This window comes from Podarcis cretensis (assembly GCF_951804945.1).
Source record: "Podarcis cretensis genome assembly, chromosome: 10".
Lineage (NCBI taxonomy): Eukaryota > Metazoa > Chordata > Lepidosauria > Squamata > Lacertidae > Podarcis > Podarcis cretensis.
This window is the reverse complement of record NC_137179.1, coordinates 70648173-70662934: the sequence shown is the minus strand read 5'-3', so window position 1 is coordinate 70662934 and position 14762 is coordinate 70648173. Positions and strand designations below refer to the sequence as shown.

The 14762-nt window shown below is 43.3% G+C and overlaps 1 protein-coding gene across 3 annotated transcripts in view; it reads left to right on the top strand.

The window, feature by feature from the left end:
* Positions 1-927: 927 nt before the first annotated feature.
* Positions 928-14762, top strand: part of PUS7 (pseudouridine synthase 7) — a 30763-nt gene continuing 16928 nt past the window's right edge. The window contains exons 1-7 of one of the 3 annotated variants that reach the window (XM_079993667.1): positions 928-1202; positions 3190-3232; positions 4400-4798; positions 8253-8337; positions 8446-8547; positions 10622-10766; positions 13576-13593. In XM_079993667.1, coding sequence (XP_079849793.1) covers positions 4431-4798; positions 8253-8337; positions 8446-8547; positions 10622-10766; positions 13576-13593 — 718 coding nt within the window. In that variant the 5' untranslated portion in view covers positions 928-1202; positions 3190-3232; positions 4400-4430. The remainder of the gene's footprint in view (positions 1203-3189; positions 3233-4399; positions 4799-8252; positions 8338-8445; positions 8548-10621; positions 10767-13575; positions 13594-14762) is intronic. The other 2 variants (XM_079993669.1, XM_079993668.1) reach the window with 2 other exon arrangements.

Below are 14762 nucleotides of genomic sequence, written 5' to 3'. Positions count from 1 at the left end.
TTGTTTTGTTTTTATTCTGTTTTGTTATCCGTAGGAAAATTGGGAAAGTCGTGGAAGGGAATTTTGGTCGACTTTAGGAAAAATGCTTAAGAATGAGTATTGATGTATAAGTATTGATGTTTAAGTTTGGATAAGCTAAAACTGGTCTTTTAAACAATCTAAATTAAATGAAAATAAGGTTTGTAAAAATAAATTGAGGAAATGGATGAAAGAGAAAAAATAAAATAATAACATGTTAAAACAAATTATCAAGTTAAAGTTGAGAAATAAGTAAAAAGGATTTGCTGAGCTAATAATTTGAATTGGAATACAAGAAGGGGAGGTGTGAGGTCTGAGAAGCAAGTTAAAAGAAAATAAGCAATTGAAATTTTATGTGTTTTTAATTGTTTTTAAGTTTTGTACTTTTGTCATTTTTTGTTTTTCTGTTGCTATTGAAAATGCTAATAAATATTCATTTAAAAAAAGAAGAAGAAAAAAGAAAATCTAAGAGGGAAGATCCCCCAGGGAGAAAAGGCGCGTGCAGCAGAAGCGCCACCCCTTGTTTCTCCATCCTGGAACCAGATTACGTCTCTCTCTCCCGTAGCCTTCGAGAAACACTCGCCGAAGGAGCTCGCCTACAAATCCCCATTACGGCGGACGAAGAGGTTTCTTCATCTGCTTTCCCAAGCGAAATCTTCCCGGGTCAATGCGGGGAGCCTACCCGGCTTTCCCGCTTGGGATTTACGCGCCGCAGGGTGGCCCCTAGGTGCGCCCCGGTACCCCCGGCGAGGCGCACGAGGCCAGAGCTCTCCAAACCGATCGCCAGCTGCACCCGATCCTCCGAGCGCTGCCGGATCCCCCTCGATCCTTGTCCCGAAGCAGCCATAGCGCCTGCCGCCAGCCAGGCGCCGGAGGAGGAGGAAGAGGAGGAGGAGGAAGAGGAGAAGGCAGCCCTGCGCGCTGCTTGGCCGGGGCTGTGCCCGGCGCGCAAGGGCGCACGTCACGCGTTTCTCCGGTGTGCCCCGGAACAGCCTGAGCAGCTCGCCGAGAGCCTGTGGGCCCGAGAGAGAGAGACCGCCCCTTTCCCTTCCTCCTGCCGCTGCTGCTGCCCGGGCCTTTAGATCGTGTGGACAAGCTGGGCACGTGTGCGGCGAGGCTCGCTTGGCACCGGACGGAGCTGCGCCGTGCGCCCCGCTTCCCTTGGCTAGCCGGGAGATCAAGAGGTGGGTCGAGGTTTCTAGGGCAGCGCCCTTTGCGGATGCCGGCGCGGGGGGAGAGCCCGGCCGGGTTGGGAGGGCGAGGAGGGGCGCCCTCGCCAGAAAGGGGGCTCCTCTGCGGTGCCTTTTCTGCGTGGGCCCCCGCAGAGGCAAAGCGCTTTTGGAGAATCTTCCTTCGAAAGTGGGCGCCGCGGGGGGGGGGGAGCTGTGCCTTTTGCGCCCCCGCCCAGCTGCCTTTCTGCGACGTGCACGCGCGCGCGCTCTCGGTTGTACGAAGGGGACACCTGACATTCCAAATGGCAATGGGAAAGTTTTCACTTCCAGTGGCGTAGCGTGGGTTGTCAGCACCCGGGGGCAAGGCAATAATAATAATAATAATAAATTTTATTTATATCCCGCCCTCCCCAGCCGAAGCCGGGCTCAGGGCGGCTAACAACACTAAAACAGTATGACATTATAAAACATTATAAAAATGAATTAAAATCAAAATTGATGGCAACCATAAACTAAAGCTTTGTAAAGATTGCCAGAGGAGGGGGTCAGGCTGCGCCCTGACCAAATGCCAGGTGGAACAGCTCTGTCTTGCAGGCCCTGCGGAAGGATGTCAAGTCCTGCAGGGCCCTTGTCTCTTGTGACAGAGCGTTCCACCAGGTTGGAGCCGCAGCCGAAAAAGCCCTGGCTCTAGTTGAGTAATTTGCGCCCCCTAACCCGTGGATTTGCGCCCCCTAACCCTACTCCTAACCCTAACCCCCAGATGTTGCGCCCGGTGCGGCCGGCCCCCCCTGCACCGCCCACGCTACACCACTGTTCACTTCCTTTGATTTCAGGCTCGTGTAGTGTCCGGGGACCCCGCCCCTCGGAGCCCCGATTCTCCCGTAGCGTTGCCATGCAGCCCATGACATTTCTTTGGGAAATCGGTGCACGTTGCGCAATGCCAACTTCAAACTTGAATTTGTGCAGCCTTTCCAGCGAGGAGGAAAATCGCGGATTATATTTTTTTAACTGTATTGGTGTTAGGGGAACAGCATGGGGGGAGGCACATAATGCTCTTAATTGCGCATTCAACTAATTATATTTGTGTTGCTGTTGACTAAATATGCAGTGGTGCCTCGGGTTACATACACTTCAGGTTACAGGCGCTTCAGGTTACAGACTCCGCTAACCCAGAAATAGTACCCCGGGTTAAGAACTTTGCTTCAGGATGAGAACAGAAATCGCACAGCGGCGGTTGCAGGAGGCCCCATTAGCTAAAGTGGTGCTTCAGGTTAAGAACAGACCTCCAGAACGAATTAAGTTCTTAACCCAAGGTGCCACTGTATTTGGACTAGAGCCACTGAAATAAATGAACGTAAATTAGTTATGCCTGGTAACTTAAGTGGGAGTACTAAGAGTAGGATTAATATTCGATACAACTCAGTATGTGTACAGCAGCCCTGAACATGCCAGAGCTATAGTTTGGGCAGATTTCAGACTTGTAGGATCTACTTTGTTTTCCCCACTAAAATCCCATGGCACACCAAGAGGAGCCAGATGTGCATTGAGAACTTAAAGGTGGACCCATATGCAATATGTTGACTTGGGGGGTTGTAAACACTGCGATAATAATAATAATAATACATTTTATTTATACCCCGCCCTCCCCGGCCACCTGTATATACAAGGTGCACATCTATATCTGAGTACTGATCAGGGATTTCAATAACCTGAGGGGTTGGGCACTGGAATTGTTGCAGATCAGATGAGATCTACCAGTAAATCTCAAATCTTCTGCTCACCCCTACTGTAGAGGGAAAATATTCGGGACAAAAGAACAGGTCTGCTGCTTTACCTGATTCAAAGGACAAGTATATTCAAAAAATTTAGGAAGAGAAGGGAATGCAAAGTTGTCTTGTTTTTTTGTGGACTTGTGTGGAAGTATTTATCACTGATTGTTTCCATAGAGCATGATATTCTTTTCTGTTCTTCTATAATTTTCCACCTTTGCCTATCCAAGAGGGGACGTTGAAGCTCCTACTGAAGCACCCTGTTCTGAAAAAGTGAGTAAACAGTATTATTTCTTGTAGCAAGTTTGCTCTCCCATTCCACCTCAGGGAGCCTGTTCACTCTCCTCTGGTTTATTGGAGGGGAAGGTTTTTAGCTCTTTGTCAACCTCCAGGTGAGTTCCAGAAAGAAGGCAGAAGATTCTCTTGGTGTTGGGGGTGGAATCCAAGCAATGGTGGGAATCTGGTGACACTTATGGTGTAGGCTGGATCAAGAGCAAATAACTTCAGATAATTACAGATCCATCAGGAAGACATGCTAGGGTCTAGAAGCTGGTAGTGAACTAAGGTTTGTTCAGAGTAGACGTACTGAAATTAACGAACATAATTAAGATAGGTCATTTCATTTCCATGGGCCTACTCTGAGTAACACAGTTCAATATCACCCAGAAAAATCTACCCATTCCACAGCAAAACTGTTCCTAGACCATATCATTTCAAGCTGTAGATGGACACATTGAAGATCATCTGCACATAGAAACTAGGTGTCAAGTAGGGATCTAATTTATCCATTGCTCTGATGTGTTATTGTTCCCCATTCTCCCTCTTGTGTCTTTTTCGGGCCTGTGCCTATGCACCTCATTTTAGGATGCAAAGGCATATTTTTGTGGGGTAGCAGTCATTCATGACATTCTCCCTCTGATAGTCTCATAAAACTACTGGGGCAATGGTCCTTTGCCTGAAAAGAGATGGAAAACTAGCTGGCTCTGCCATGTTCAGTTAAAAAAATGCATTTGTCTTTGTTGGAAGGTATTTTTTTTTTTATTTCATAGGTGCAACACAATGCATAGGTGTAACACAAAACAGTCAACACGTAGTTGTCCCCTGTGTAACAGAGGCCTGACGGGCATTAACTAGAATTCAGATATTTAGTGTCATTAGTCCCGTGACGTGGAACAAACTTCCTACAGAGATTGCGCAGGAATCCTGACTTTTAACTTCCAAGTATATCTTGAAGATATTTCTGTGCCTACAGGCTGATGCAGCTGTTTGAAACTTTCTTGATGAGCTAATAGTTTAGTAGCGTTTTTAATGGTGCTTTATGTTTTGTTGTCTACATATTGCTGTACGCTACACTGATATGTCATGAGATGGTGATATATAAATAAACAAAAATACAGGGAATATCTTTTTGGGTTAAATGGTCTATTTTTCCCCCTGCAGGAGTTCATACCACCAACTTTATGCTTTAAAAATGGAAGCGGTAGAAATGGATACTGCATCCCTTAAGCGTCCTCATTCTGAGGACAAAGAGGCTAACGTGGATGAAATTAAAAGGCAAAAGGTCTTGGAAGAAGCATTGAAAGAAAGAGAGAATACTGACCAAAAGACTGAAGCTGAGGCAGAGCGCAAACCCATCAAACCTCCAGTTGAGGATGCAAAAAAAATAGTTCTTAATGAGGGAAGTGCAGGCCAAGATGAGGAAGAATTGGAAGAAATTGATGGAGAAGGAGACCCAGAGAGTTTTGCAGACATGATGAAGCACGGCTTGACAGAGCTAGATGTTGGCATAACTAAGTTTGTTAGTTCTCACAGGGGCTTTTCTGGAATATTGAAAGAGAGGTAAGTACTAACTCTGCTGCTGCTCAACCCTGTGGATGGATCAATGCTTAACGTAACCCATTTTACTGGTTCAGCTTTAACATGGATCCCATCTGCACAATGCATTTAAAGCGGTAAAAAGTCATGGCTTCCCCCCCCCAAAGAATCCTGGGAACTGTGGCTTATTAAAGGGGCTGAGAGTTGTTAGGAGACTCTGGTCCCCTCAGAGAGCTACAATTCCCAGAGTGGTTTTAACAGTCCAGTCCATCTTCACAGGGAACTCTGGGAATTGTAGCCTTAGAAAATAAAGCAAGTAATCACGTCAGTCTGAAAAATCTGTAGTCGGATGGAGGGGGTAGATGTATATCAGGGGTCAGCAAAGTTTTTCAGACCTTGTTGGGGGCCAGACTATATTTTGGAAAAAATAATAATGAATGAATTCCTATGCCCCACAAATAACCCAGAGATGCATTTTAAATACAGTGGTACCTCAGGTTACAGATGTTTCAGTTTCCAGACTCTGCTAACCCAGAAATATTACCTCGGGTTAAGAACTTTGCTTCAGGATGAGAACAGAAATTGTGCGGCGGCGGCGGCGGCGGGAAGCCCCATTAGCTAAAGTGGTACCTCAGTTTAAGAACAGTTTCAGGTTAAGAACGGACAGGTCCACTCCCTGCAGGTGTCAGGTTGACTCCTTGTAAATTGAGAATGAGCCTTTTGAATGCACGCTTTCCCCCCTTTCTGGAGCAATTTCCCCTTTATACTGTAAAAAATGTGAGGGTTAGCTCATAGCATTGACCATGTCCTTGTGTTGTGTGTTCATCTGCACAAGCCATGTTTTTCTTTTATAATAAAAGAATTTGAAATCCTAGCTTGAAGTGGGTTTGCAAACTGCAGCCATGAGGAATTCTGATTTTTGTTGACCATGGTTGGTATTGATACAGGACGTGGGTGGCGCTGTGGTCTAATCCACTGAACCTCTTGGGCTTGCTGATCAGATGTGTAAGGTGAAAACACAATTAATTCCAGGAAGAGAGAGGGAAATAACTTGTAGGAGGAAGGGAATATACATTTCCCACTTTGGCTTTCAGTCAGTCAAGTTTATTGCTTATAGCCAAAGGCTGCTGCAATGTATGCAGTGTCAATCAGTAAAATATATACTAATTTGATACAAAAACTTAAAACATCTGCATTGTCAAAACATGACCTAATCTGCACAAAGCTATAGAAACTCCTTAGTATACAAATTAAAACATTAGACAATACAGTGGTGCCTCGCAAGACGAAATTAATCCGTTCCGTGAGGCTCTTCGTATAGCGGTTTTTTCGTCTTGCGAAGCAAGCCCATTGACAGCTTAGCGGATTAGCGCTATTAGCGGTTTAGCGGCTTTTAGCGGATCAGCTGATAAGCGGCTTAGGGCTTAGGAAAAGGGGGGGGGGGAGGGAAAAAACCCCGCAGGAACTCGCAAGACATTTTCGTCTTGCGAAGCAAGCCCATAGGGAAATTCGTTTGGCGAAGCGCCTCCAAAACGGAAAACCCTTTCGTCTAGTGGGTTTTCCGCCTTGCAAGGCGTTCGTCTTGCAGGGCACCACTGTATACAAATTAAAACATTAGACAATAATTATAAGCTGGAATCACTGCAGGGCCACTGATATATTAAAAGTACAGTGGTGCCTCGCAAGACGAAAAGAATCCGTTCCGCGATTCTCTTCGTCTAGTAGTTTTTTCGTCTTGCGTAGCAAGCCCATTGACGGCTTAGCGGATTAGCGCTATTAGCGGTTTAGCGGCTTTTAGCGGCTTATCAGCTTCGCGGATAAGCGGCTTAGAAAAAGGGGGGGAAAGGGGGGGAAACCCGCAGGAACTCGCAAGACATTTTCGTCTTGCGAAACAAGCCCTTAGGAACTTCGTCTTGCGAAGCACCTCCAAAACGGAAAACTCTTTCGTCTAGCGAGTTTTACGTCTTGCGAGGCATTCGTCTTGCGGGGCACCACTGTAATGTTAAATAATACAATAGACAATTATGTACAAAGTTTAGTGAGAAAGAGCTTGGTGTAGATGGGGTCAAATAAATTCATCTCCTTTACAGTTGATAGCTATCTCAGCTATATAATTTTTTCTAATTTTCCTGGCGGCAGTTGCAAAAAGTGCTACACACCAGGTCACATACTTATCAATGTCTGCAAGGAGATACAATAGTACCTCGGGTTTAGAACTTAATTCGTTCTGGAGGTCCGTTCTTAACTTGAAACTGTTCTTAACCTGAAGCACCACTTTAGCTAATGGGGCCTGCGCTGCGCTGCCCCCAAGCGATTTCTGTACTCATCCTGAGGTAAAGTTCTTAACCCAAGGTACTATTTCTGGGTTAGCCTGAAGTGTCTGTAACCTGAAGCGTCTGTAACCCGAGGTACCACTGTATAGAATCATGTCAGAGGGATTCTGGCCAGGGGACCTTATCATTATATGTGTCAAAAACCGTTCACTTGCTTCAAGATATAAGGGGCAGCACAAGATATAATGTGTAAGATCCTCTAATTCAGGGCATGCCCTAATACAGACACGTTCAGTTACTGGTATGCCTCTATGAGGCTTTCAGTCTGTAAGTTATGTGTTTTAGGGAGCCCATACTTTCTCTTCATGAGACTGTTTTTCTCCTGCTTGTTCCTTTTGCAAATGAAACTCTGCTGTGGTAGAATAAATCCTACATTTAGTACCCTACCCCTTAAGCAAGATTCTTCTTCTTTTTGGTTTCTTCCTTTTTAGTTTCTGGTATGAAAGGGCTGATAGACCTATTTTGTTATTTGTACGAAAATTGGGAAATTCGTGGAAGGGTAACTTTGGTCGACCTTAGAGAAATGGTTTAAGAATAAGTATTGATGTATAAGTTTGGATGAGAGTTAAGATTGGATGAAGTAAAAAGTGGTTTTTAAAATGAATTAAATTAAATGAAAACAAGGTTGGAAGGATATATAGGGAAAATGATTAGATATAGAAGATTAAGCAAAAATGAACTGAGGAAATGGATGAAAGAGAGAAAGTAAAATAACAACATATTAAAATAAATTATTAAGTTAAAAAATAAGGTTGAAAGGACTTGCTGAAATAAAAATCTGAATTTGAATACAGAAATGGGAGGTGTGGGGAGGTCAAGAAAATAAGTAAAAGGGAAGTTGTCATATAAAGGATTTAAATTGCTTTTTTCTTTTTTCTTTTTTTAATGATTGCATTTTTTCTTTGTATTTTTCTGTTTTGTGTTGTATTGTGTATTTTTTGTTGTTTTTTGTTTTTCTTATGTTTTCTTTGTAATCTTTAAAAAATCTGAATAAATATTATTATATAAAAAAAAAGGGCTGATAGACCTGTCCCAAATTTAAAAGTATAGAAGTGTCTTCAGGGTTGCAATTTAAGCTGAAAAGGCTCTTGTTTGACATTTGTATCCCATTCTCTGTTGACTGTTCTGTTTCGTTTTCTACTTAGATATTCAGATTTCGTTGTTCATGAAATAGGAAAAGATGGGCAAACCATCCATTTGGACGACTTCTCTGTGCCATTAGATAAAGAGGTAACTTTTCTCCTCCTAGCTTCCATCATCAAATGTGGAAGGCCATAATTCAAATCTTGGTTGAAAGATTTGCACAGATTTCTACTTAACATTTTGTGGTGTTTACAGGATCCTTCTGAGGAGATCTTCACAGTGTTGTCAGCTGAAGACAAGCAGCGGTTAGAAGACCTCCAGCTTTTTAAAAATAAAGAAGGCAGTGTGGCCATTGAGGTAATTGACAAAATATCAGAGGTAATAAATAAACAAGTTAATAGTTGGCAAAATGATGCAACAGGGTCAAACTGTTTTGGAAGTTGATTTTGTTCGACTATGCACCTGTGAAGGGTATATAAAAAGCTGCAAGGCTTTTTTAAGAAGTGTTTTAACTTAAATTTCCAGAAAAGTTGGGAATAACTACAATCCTCTACATTTATCATCACGCTGGTAAACAATGCTTCTTGTAACTAAATTTACATATAGGAGCAAAGTAGGCCTTTTCCTCTTGGGAATATACCCTCCTGCTTGCCTAAAGGCAAATGAGAGTGGTATTTTTTTGTAGTTTGGTGTACAGTGGTGCCTCGCAAGACGAAATTAATCCGTTCCGTGAGGCTCTTCGTATAGCGGTTTTTTCGTCTTGTGAAGCAAGCCCATTGACAGCTTAGCGGATTAGCGCTATTAGCGGTTTAGCGGCTTTTAGCGATCAGCTGATAAGCGGCTTATCAGCGGATCAGCTGATAAGCAGTTTAGCGGCTTAGGAAAAGGGGGGGGGAAAGGGGAAAAAACCCGCAGGAACTCGCAAGACATTTTCGTCTTGCGAAGCAAGCCCATAGGGAAATTCGTTTTGCGAAGCGCCTCCAAAACGGAAAACCCTTTCGTCTAGCGGGTTTTCTGTCTTGCGAGGTGTTCGTCTTGCGGGGCACCACTGTATTGGTCTCCTTACCATTCTAAGGGATTATGAAAATGGGATTAAATGATTAGATCTGTTAAAAGAATAACACAATGACAAGAAAGGTGAATTTAATAATATAATAATTTATTATTTATACCCCGCCCATCTGGCTGGGTTTCCCCAGCCACTCTGGGCGGCTTCCAACTGAATGTTAAAAACACAATACAGCATCAAACATCAAAAACTTCCCTAAATAGGGCCACCTTCAGATGTCTTTTAAAAGTAAGATAGTTGCCTTGACATCTGCTGGGAGGGTGTTCCACAGTGCAGGCGCCACTACCAAGAAGGCCCTCTGCCTGGTTCCCTGTAACCTCACTTCTGGCAGGGAGGGAACCTCCAGAAGGCCCTCGGCGCTGGACCTCAGTGGGGTGGAGACGCTCCTTTATGTATACAACACTGAGGCCATTTAGGGCTTTAAAGGTCAGCACCCACACTTTGAATTGTGCTCGGAAACATACTGAGAGCCAATGCAGATCTCTCGGGACCAGTGTTATATGGTCCCAGCGGCCGCTCCCAGTCACCAGTCTAGCTGCCGCATTCTGGATTAATTGCAGTTTCCGGGTCACCTTCAAAGGTAGCCCCACGTAGAGCGCATTGCAGTAGTCCAAGCGGGAGATAACTAGAGCATGCACCACTCTGGCGAGACAGCCTGCGGGCAGGGAGGGTCTCAGCCTGCGTACCAGGTGGAGCTGGTAGACAGCCACCCTGGACACAGAATTAACTTGCACCTCCATGGACAGCTGTGAGTCCAGGATGACTCCCAGGCTGCGCACCTGGTCCTTCAGGGGCACAGTTACCCATTCAGGACCAGGAGTCCCCCACACCCGCCTGCCCCCTGTCCCCCAAGAACAGTACCTCAGTCTTGTCAGGATTCAACCTCAATCCGTTAGCCGCCATCCATTCTCCAACCGACTCCAGACACTCACGCAGGACCTTCACCTTTTCTAGACTACGTCACTTCAGATTTGGGCACCTGAATTGTAGTCCCTGCATACAGAAAAATCTAGCAAGTCAAATAAGGGTTGAATCTTAGCTTTCTCCCTTATGTGCTATTTTATTTTTCTTTTAAAATGTGCAAAGAATTCTTTTTCTCCTGAGGAGCATTCAGTCTTAACTCCCACCGGCTGTCTCACTTAGTGATGGTCAGAAATGGGCTGTTTATGAGATAATGTTTACTTCTCCCCCCCCCCCTTCTTTAAGTTTGTTATTTATTGATTTTCAGAGTACACAAAATAGCAATACAGTGAGGTCTTGCAGGCCTCCAATATCACCAAGAAACTACAAAGCTAAAAACCAACTAAGCTATCACTTTTTGTATTTTTTTTTTTTTTTTTTTTTTTTTTTGCCGCTGCTTAGGTCATTGAAGACACTAAGGAAAAAAGAACCGTTATGCACCAGGCTGTAAAATCTTTGTTTCCAGGGCTAGAGACTAAAACAGAGGATCGGGATGGGAAAAAATACATCGTTGCTTATCATGCAGCTGGAAAAAAGGCTCTTGCAAGTGAGTTTGGCCTTATTTGAAACTTTCAAAACAAAAATGGCTCCGTAGTATACCCTTGTGTAAAAATCTGTCTTAACTGCTATTCCAGGTGTGTCTACTCAGGTGTAAGTCCCGTTGGGCTCAACAGAGGTTGCTTCCAAGTGAGCATGTGTGGGATTGCAGCCCAATTAATCAAAATCATCATACACTAGGCATTGATTGTGTTAGTTTAAGTCACATAGGATGGTAGGAAGTCTTGGAGGGAGATTAAAACCCTGTGTACTTGCTTTTGCTAAGTGCGTTTTTACAAAGCTATGGAAGAATTGTCCTTAAAGAAATAACGGTCTTGTAACAGACAGTCCATAAGTATGTAGTGGAAAATGGTAATATTCTAGTTTGGGTCTGCACAGAGATTTGTGTAACTGTAGAACAAGCAGATTTGATGTAAGCTCAGCCTTTTCCCCTCCTTTCAAAATGCGGTTTCTGTAGGTTTTATTTTTTTATATAAAAAAATGGTCTGAACATGCAGTCAGGTTGTACAAATAAAGTTAAAAGTAGTTGCAAGGGTTATATGATCAACCTATGTTGCTGAAACACTATTTTGTATGATGGAATTGCTAAAAGAAAATAATTACCTCCGTATAAACCAGTGGAAGCAAGCATTAAAAATTTGTGAGGATTTTAGAAAATGTATTGGTTTTAAAATAAATGCTAGTCTTACTGTCTAAAAATGGAAAAAGTTTGGAAAGGGGGGGGACGACCCTGTAGACTTCCATGCTGTCTGCTTACTTGGGAATAAGTCCCATTGAACACAGTTACTTCTGAGTACCATTGGTAGAGGAGAAAAAATATCCAGGCTTAAAATTAAAGCATGGATGGCTAACCTTTTGCTCTCCAGAGGTTGCTGTGCTGAAATTCTCATCATCCTGAACTATGGGGCTTGCTGGGTGGGAATGAGGGGAGTTGGAACCAAAACAGGTTAACCACCTGTATGGATGAATGGACCCATTGCAATCTGGTGCTACCTGAGGATGGGGCTAAATCTGTCATGCCCCACTTCTGCACAAATTTTATCTGTTTGGAAATACAAATTAACAATAAAAATACTTACTTACATGAGGCTGTCAGAGGGTTCCAGCGCTGCCTGCCTGGTGCTTTCTGATCTAAATCCGTGTTTGTTCCTTTTAAAATTGACTAGAAAAAGCCCCCTGTCTTTATGTGCTCTTTGTGCCTTTAAATAAAAACCAATCAACCAGTAGGTTGCTCTGCAGCTTGGCATTTTCCCAGCATATGCCAAGATTGACTGGGAGAAAAATATCCCGGCTTGCTTTCAGTGTCTTTATTGGCAACTTGTTTAAACAGCAGTCAGTAGATGATGCTTATCTCCATAGAGTGAAAAACGTCAGCTTAAGCAGCTTAATAGGGCAGATAAATTTCTCAATCCTAGCTGCTCTGTGTCTTGGAATTAGAATATTGTTGCTCTTCACAACTGTGAAATCTATATTGCCTATTTTATTTTTATTATCACGGCCTAGGACCCTCGTACCTACGGGACCGCCTCTCCTGGTATGCCCCACGGAGAACCTCAAGGTCCATAAATAGCAACACCCTAGAGGTCCCGGGCCCTAAGGAAGTTAGATTAGCCTCAACCAGAGCCAGGGCCTTTTCAACACTGGCTCCGGCCTGGGGGAACGCTCTGCCTCATGAGACCAGGGCCCTGCAGGATCTGATTTCTTTCCGCAGGGCCTGTAAGACAGAGTTGTTCCGTCTGACCTTCAGCTTAGATTCAATTTGATTCCCTCCCCCTCTTTCTTTTTTATTTTCCTTTCTCCTCCTGCGATGAGGCTACATTTTAATACGTTAATGTTTCAATATTTTAATGTTGTGTTTTAATTTTGTTTTTAAGTTGCATTCATTCAACTTGTTTTTATTATTGCTTGTTAGCCGCCCTGAGCCCGCCTTGGCTGGGGAGGGCGGGGTATAAATAAAAGTTGTTGTTGTTGTTGTTGTTATTATTATTAATATTATTTAATGTGATTCAAAATAGGATATTAAAAATCTGGGGGGAGATGTGGTTGTCAATTGCACTGAATTTCTTTATTGCACTGAATATATTTAAGTACAGTCCATGTTTGCATGCGTTGTGCATGGAGCATGCATGTTTACAGGTACAAACAGAAATACTCAAGCCACGCTCTCCATCTTCCCTACTGTTGGAGCAAAATGCATGTGTTAGCATATGTTATCTGGATGATTTTTCTAAAATGGTTGAAGGGAGGGGGTGATGTGAATGTCTTTGTATGGTGCTACCAAACTTCAGGCAGTGACCTTTCAGACAGTCGTACGTTTTCCCAGACGTCTAGTACAAGTGAATTTGTTCAGTGCATATGAACAAACTTCCTCCTGCGTAAGAATTTGCAAGTTCACTGTATTCTGTACTGGTTGGGGGACAACACAACCTGACTCATTGAAATTTGTATTAATTAGACTCTCAGTTTGGAACTGGATTCTGCAGGCGCTTCTGTTCTAAACACATGGAACGCTTAATAACCTTTGTTTATCCGCTCTTTGCGTCGCTGCCCTCAGTGTAGTTTGTTGCGTGTGTAGCTGAAACCTTTCCATTTGTTCACTTCTCCCTCTGCACGATTCCATTGCATAGCTGTCTAAATAGACGTCAGTCGCCACATTCACTCTTGAATGCTCCAGACATCTGCAGCGTTATAACACATAAACTTGCATGTTCCCATCTGAAGCACTTTGATACCTTTAAAAAATAAAAACAAAATAAAACATTGCTCTCTTATGCTCTTTACCCCATGCCTATGAACAGAGGTCAGAACTTCAACAGGTAAGAAAGAGATGTTGGCATTTCATGTTAGGAAAAAAATGAAATGCCAATCCAATCGACAATAATTTAGACCAGCTAAACAGTTTTCCAATTTCATGACTAACGGAAATAAACCTTTCTCCAGCCCAATCCTATCTATCATAGAGTTGGACCACAAGGATGACCTAGTTCAGACCCTTGTAATTCAGGAATCTTGTTGCCCAGCATGGGGCTCAAGCCCACAAGCCAGGGCTGCCCAGATGACAAGACCCCCCCTCTCAGCGTCGCTAAGGTGGTCCAAAGGAAAGCAGAGCAAGACGTTTGGCACCAGCTTAGCTGCCGGAAAGAGGTGTATAAGGCACCACCCAACCGTCTTAGGGACTCCACTCTGGGTTTGTGTAGGGTTCTCTCCTTAAGCCTTTTCTTTTCCCACAAGGAGTGGAGATTAAGGACCAGACAGGCAAGCCCCATCTGCCCCTCACTCATTTTCTGTGAGCCACCCAGAGAAGCATTGTTATGCTACAGCATACAAAAGCCACAATAAATAAATCAATAAAAATAAATTTGTCCTCAACAAATATGACCCCTAATTGTCATAATATTAATATAGATAGCCTCTTTGAGAGTTAGGTTTTCAGTATGCTCAGAATTCTTACATTCTACATCGCTTTTTTTGTAAACTGCCTTGAGGGTTTTTCCCGGTATGTAAATTTTATGAAATAAAGGATAAATAAAATGGTTTAACCAAAATAATTTGGAAATAATCCCAAGTACAGTGGTACCTCTAGTTACGAACCTAATTTGTTCCAGAGGTGCGTTCTTAACCTGAAACTATTCTTAACTAGAGGCGTGCTTTCGCTAATAGGGCCTCTTGCTGCCACTGCGCCGCCGGCACATGATTTCCGTTCTCATCCTGGGGCAAAGTTCTCAACTCAAGATAACTCTTCCAGGTTAGCAGAGTTTGTAACCTGAAGCGTTTGTAACCTGAGGCGTTTGTAAGTACTGTCCCTCTGCTTGGTTACAGACCATAGGAGTTAATCATTCAGAAAATTATAACCCATTAATATTGTTCTCTATATATAATGCCTTTCCTTGCACTTGAAACAACAGAAGACAAGAGAATTAAGTGTTAAAAGAAAAAGAAAAACATTCAAACCCCTGAGGATACATTTGCATCATAACACTTAACG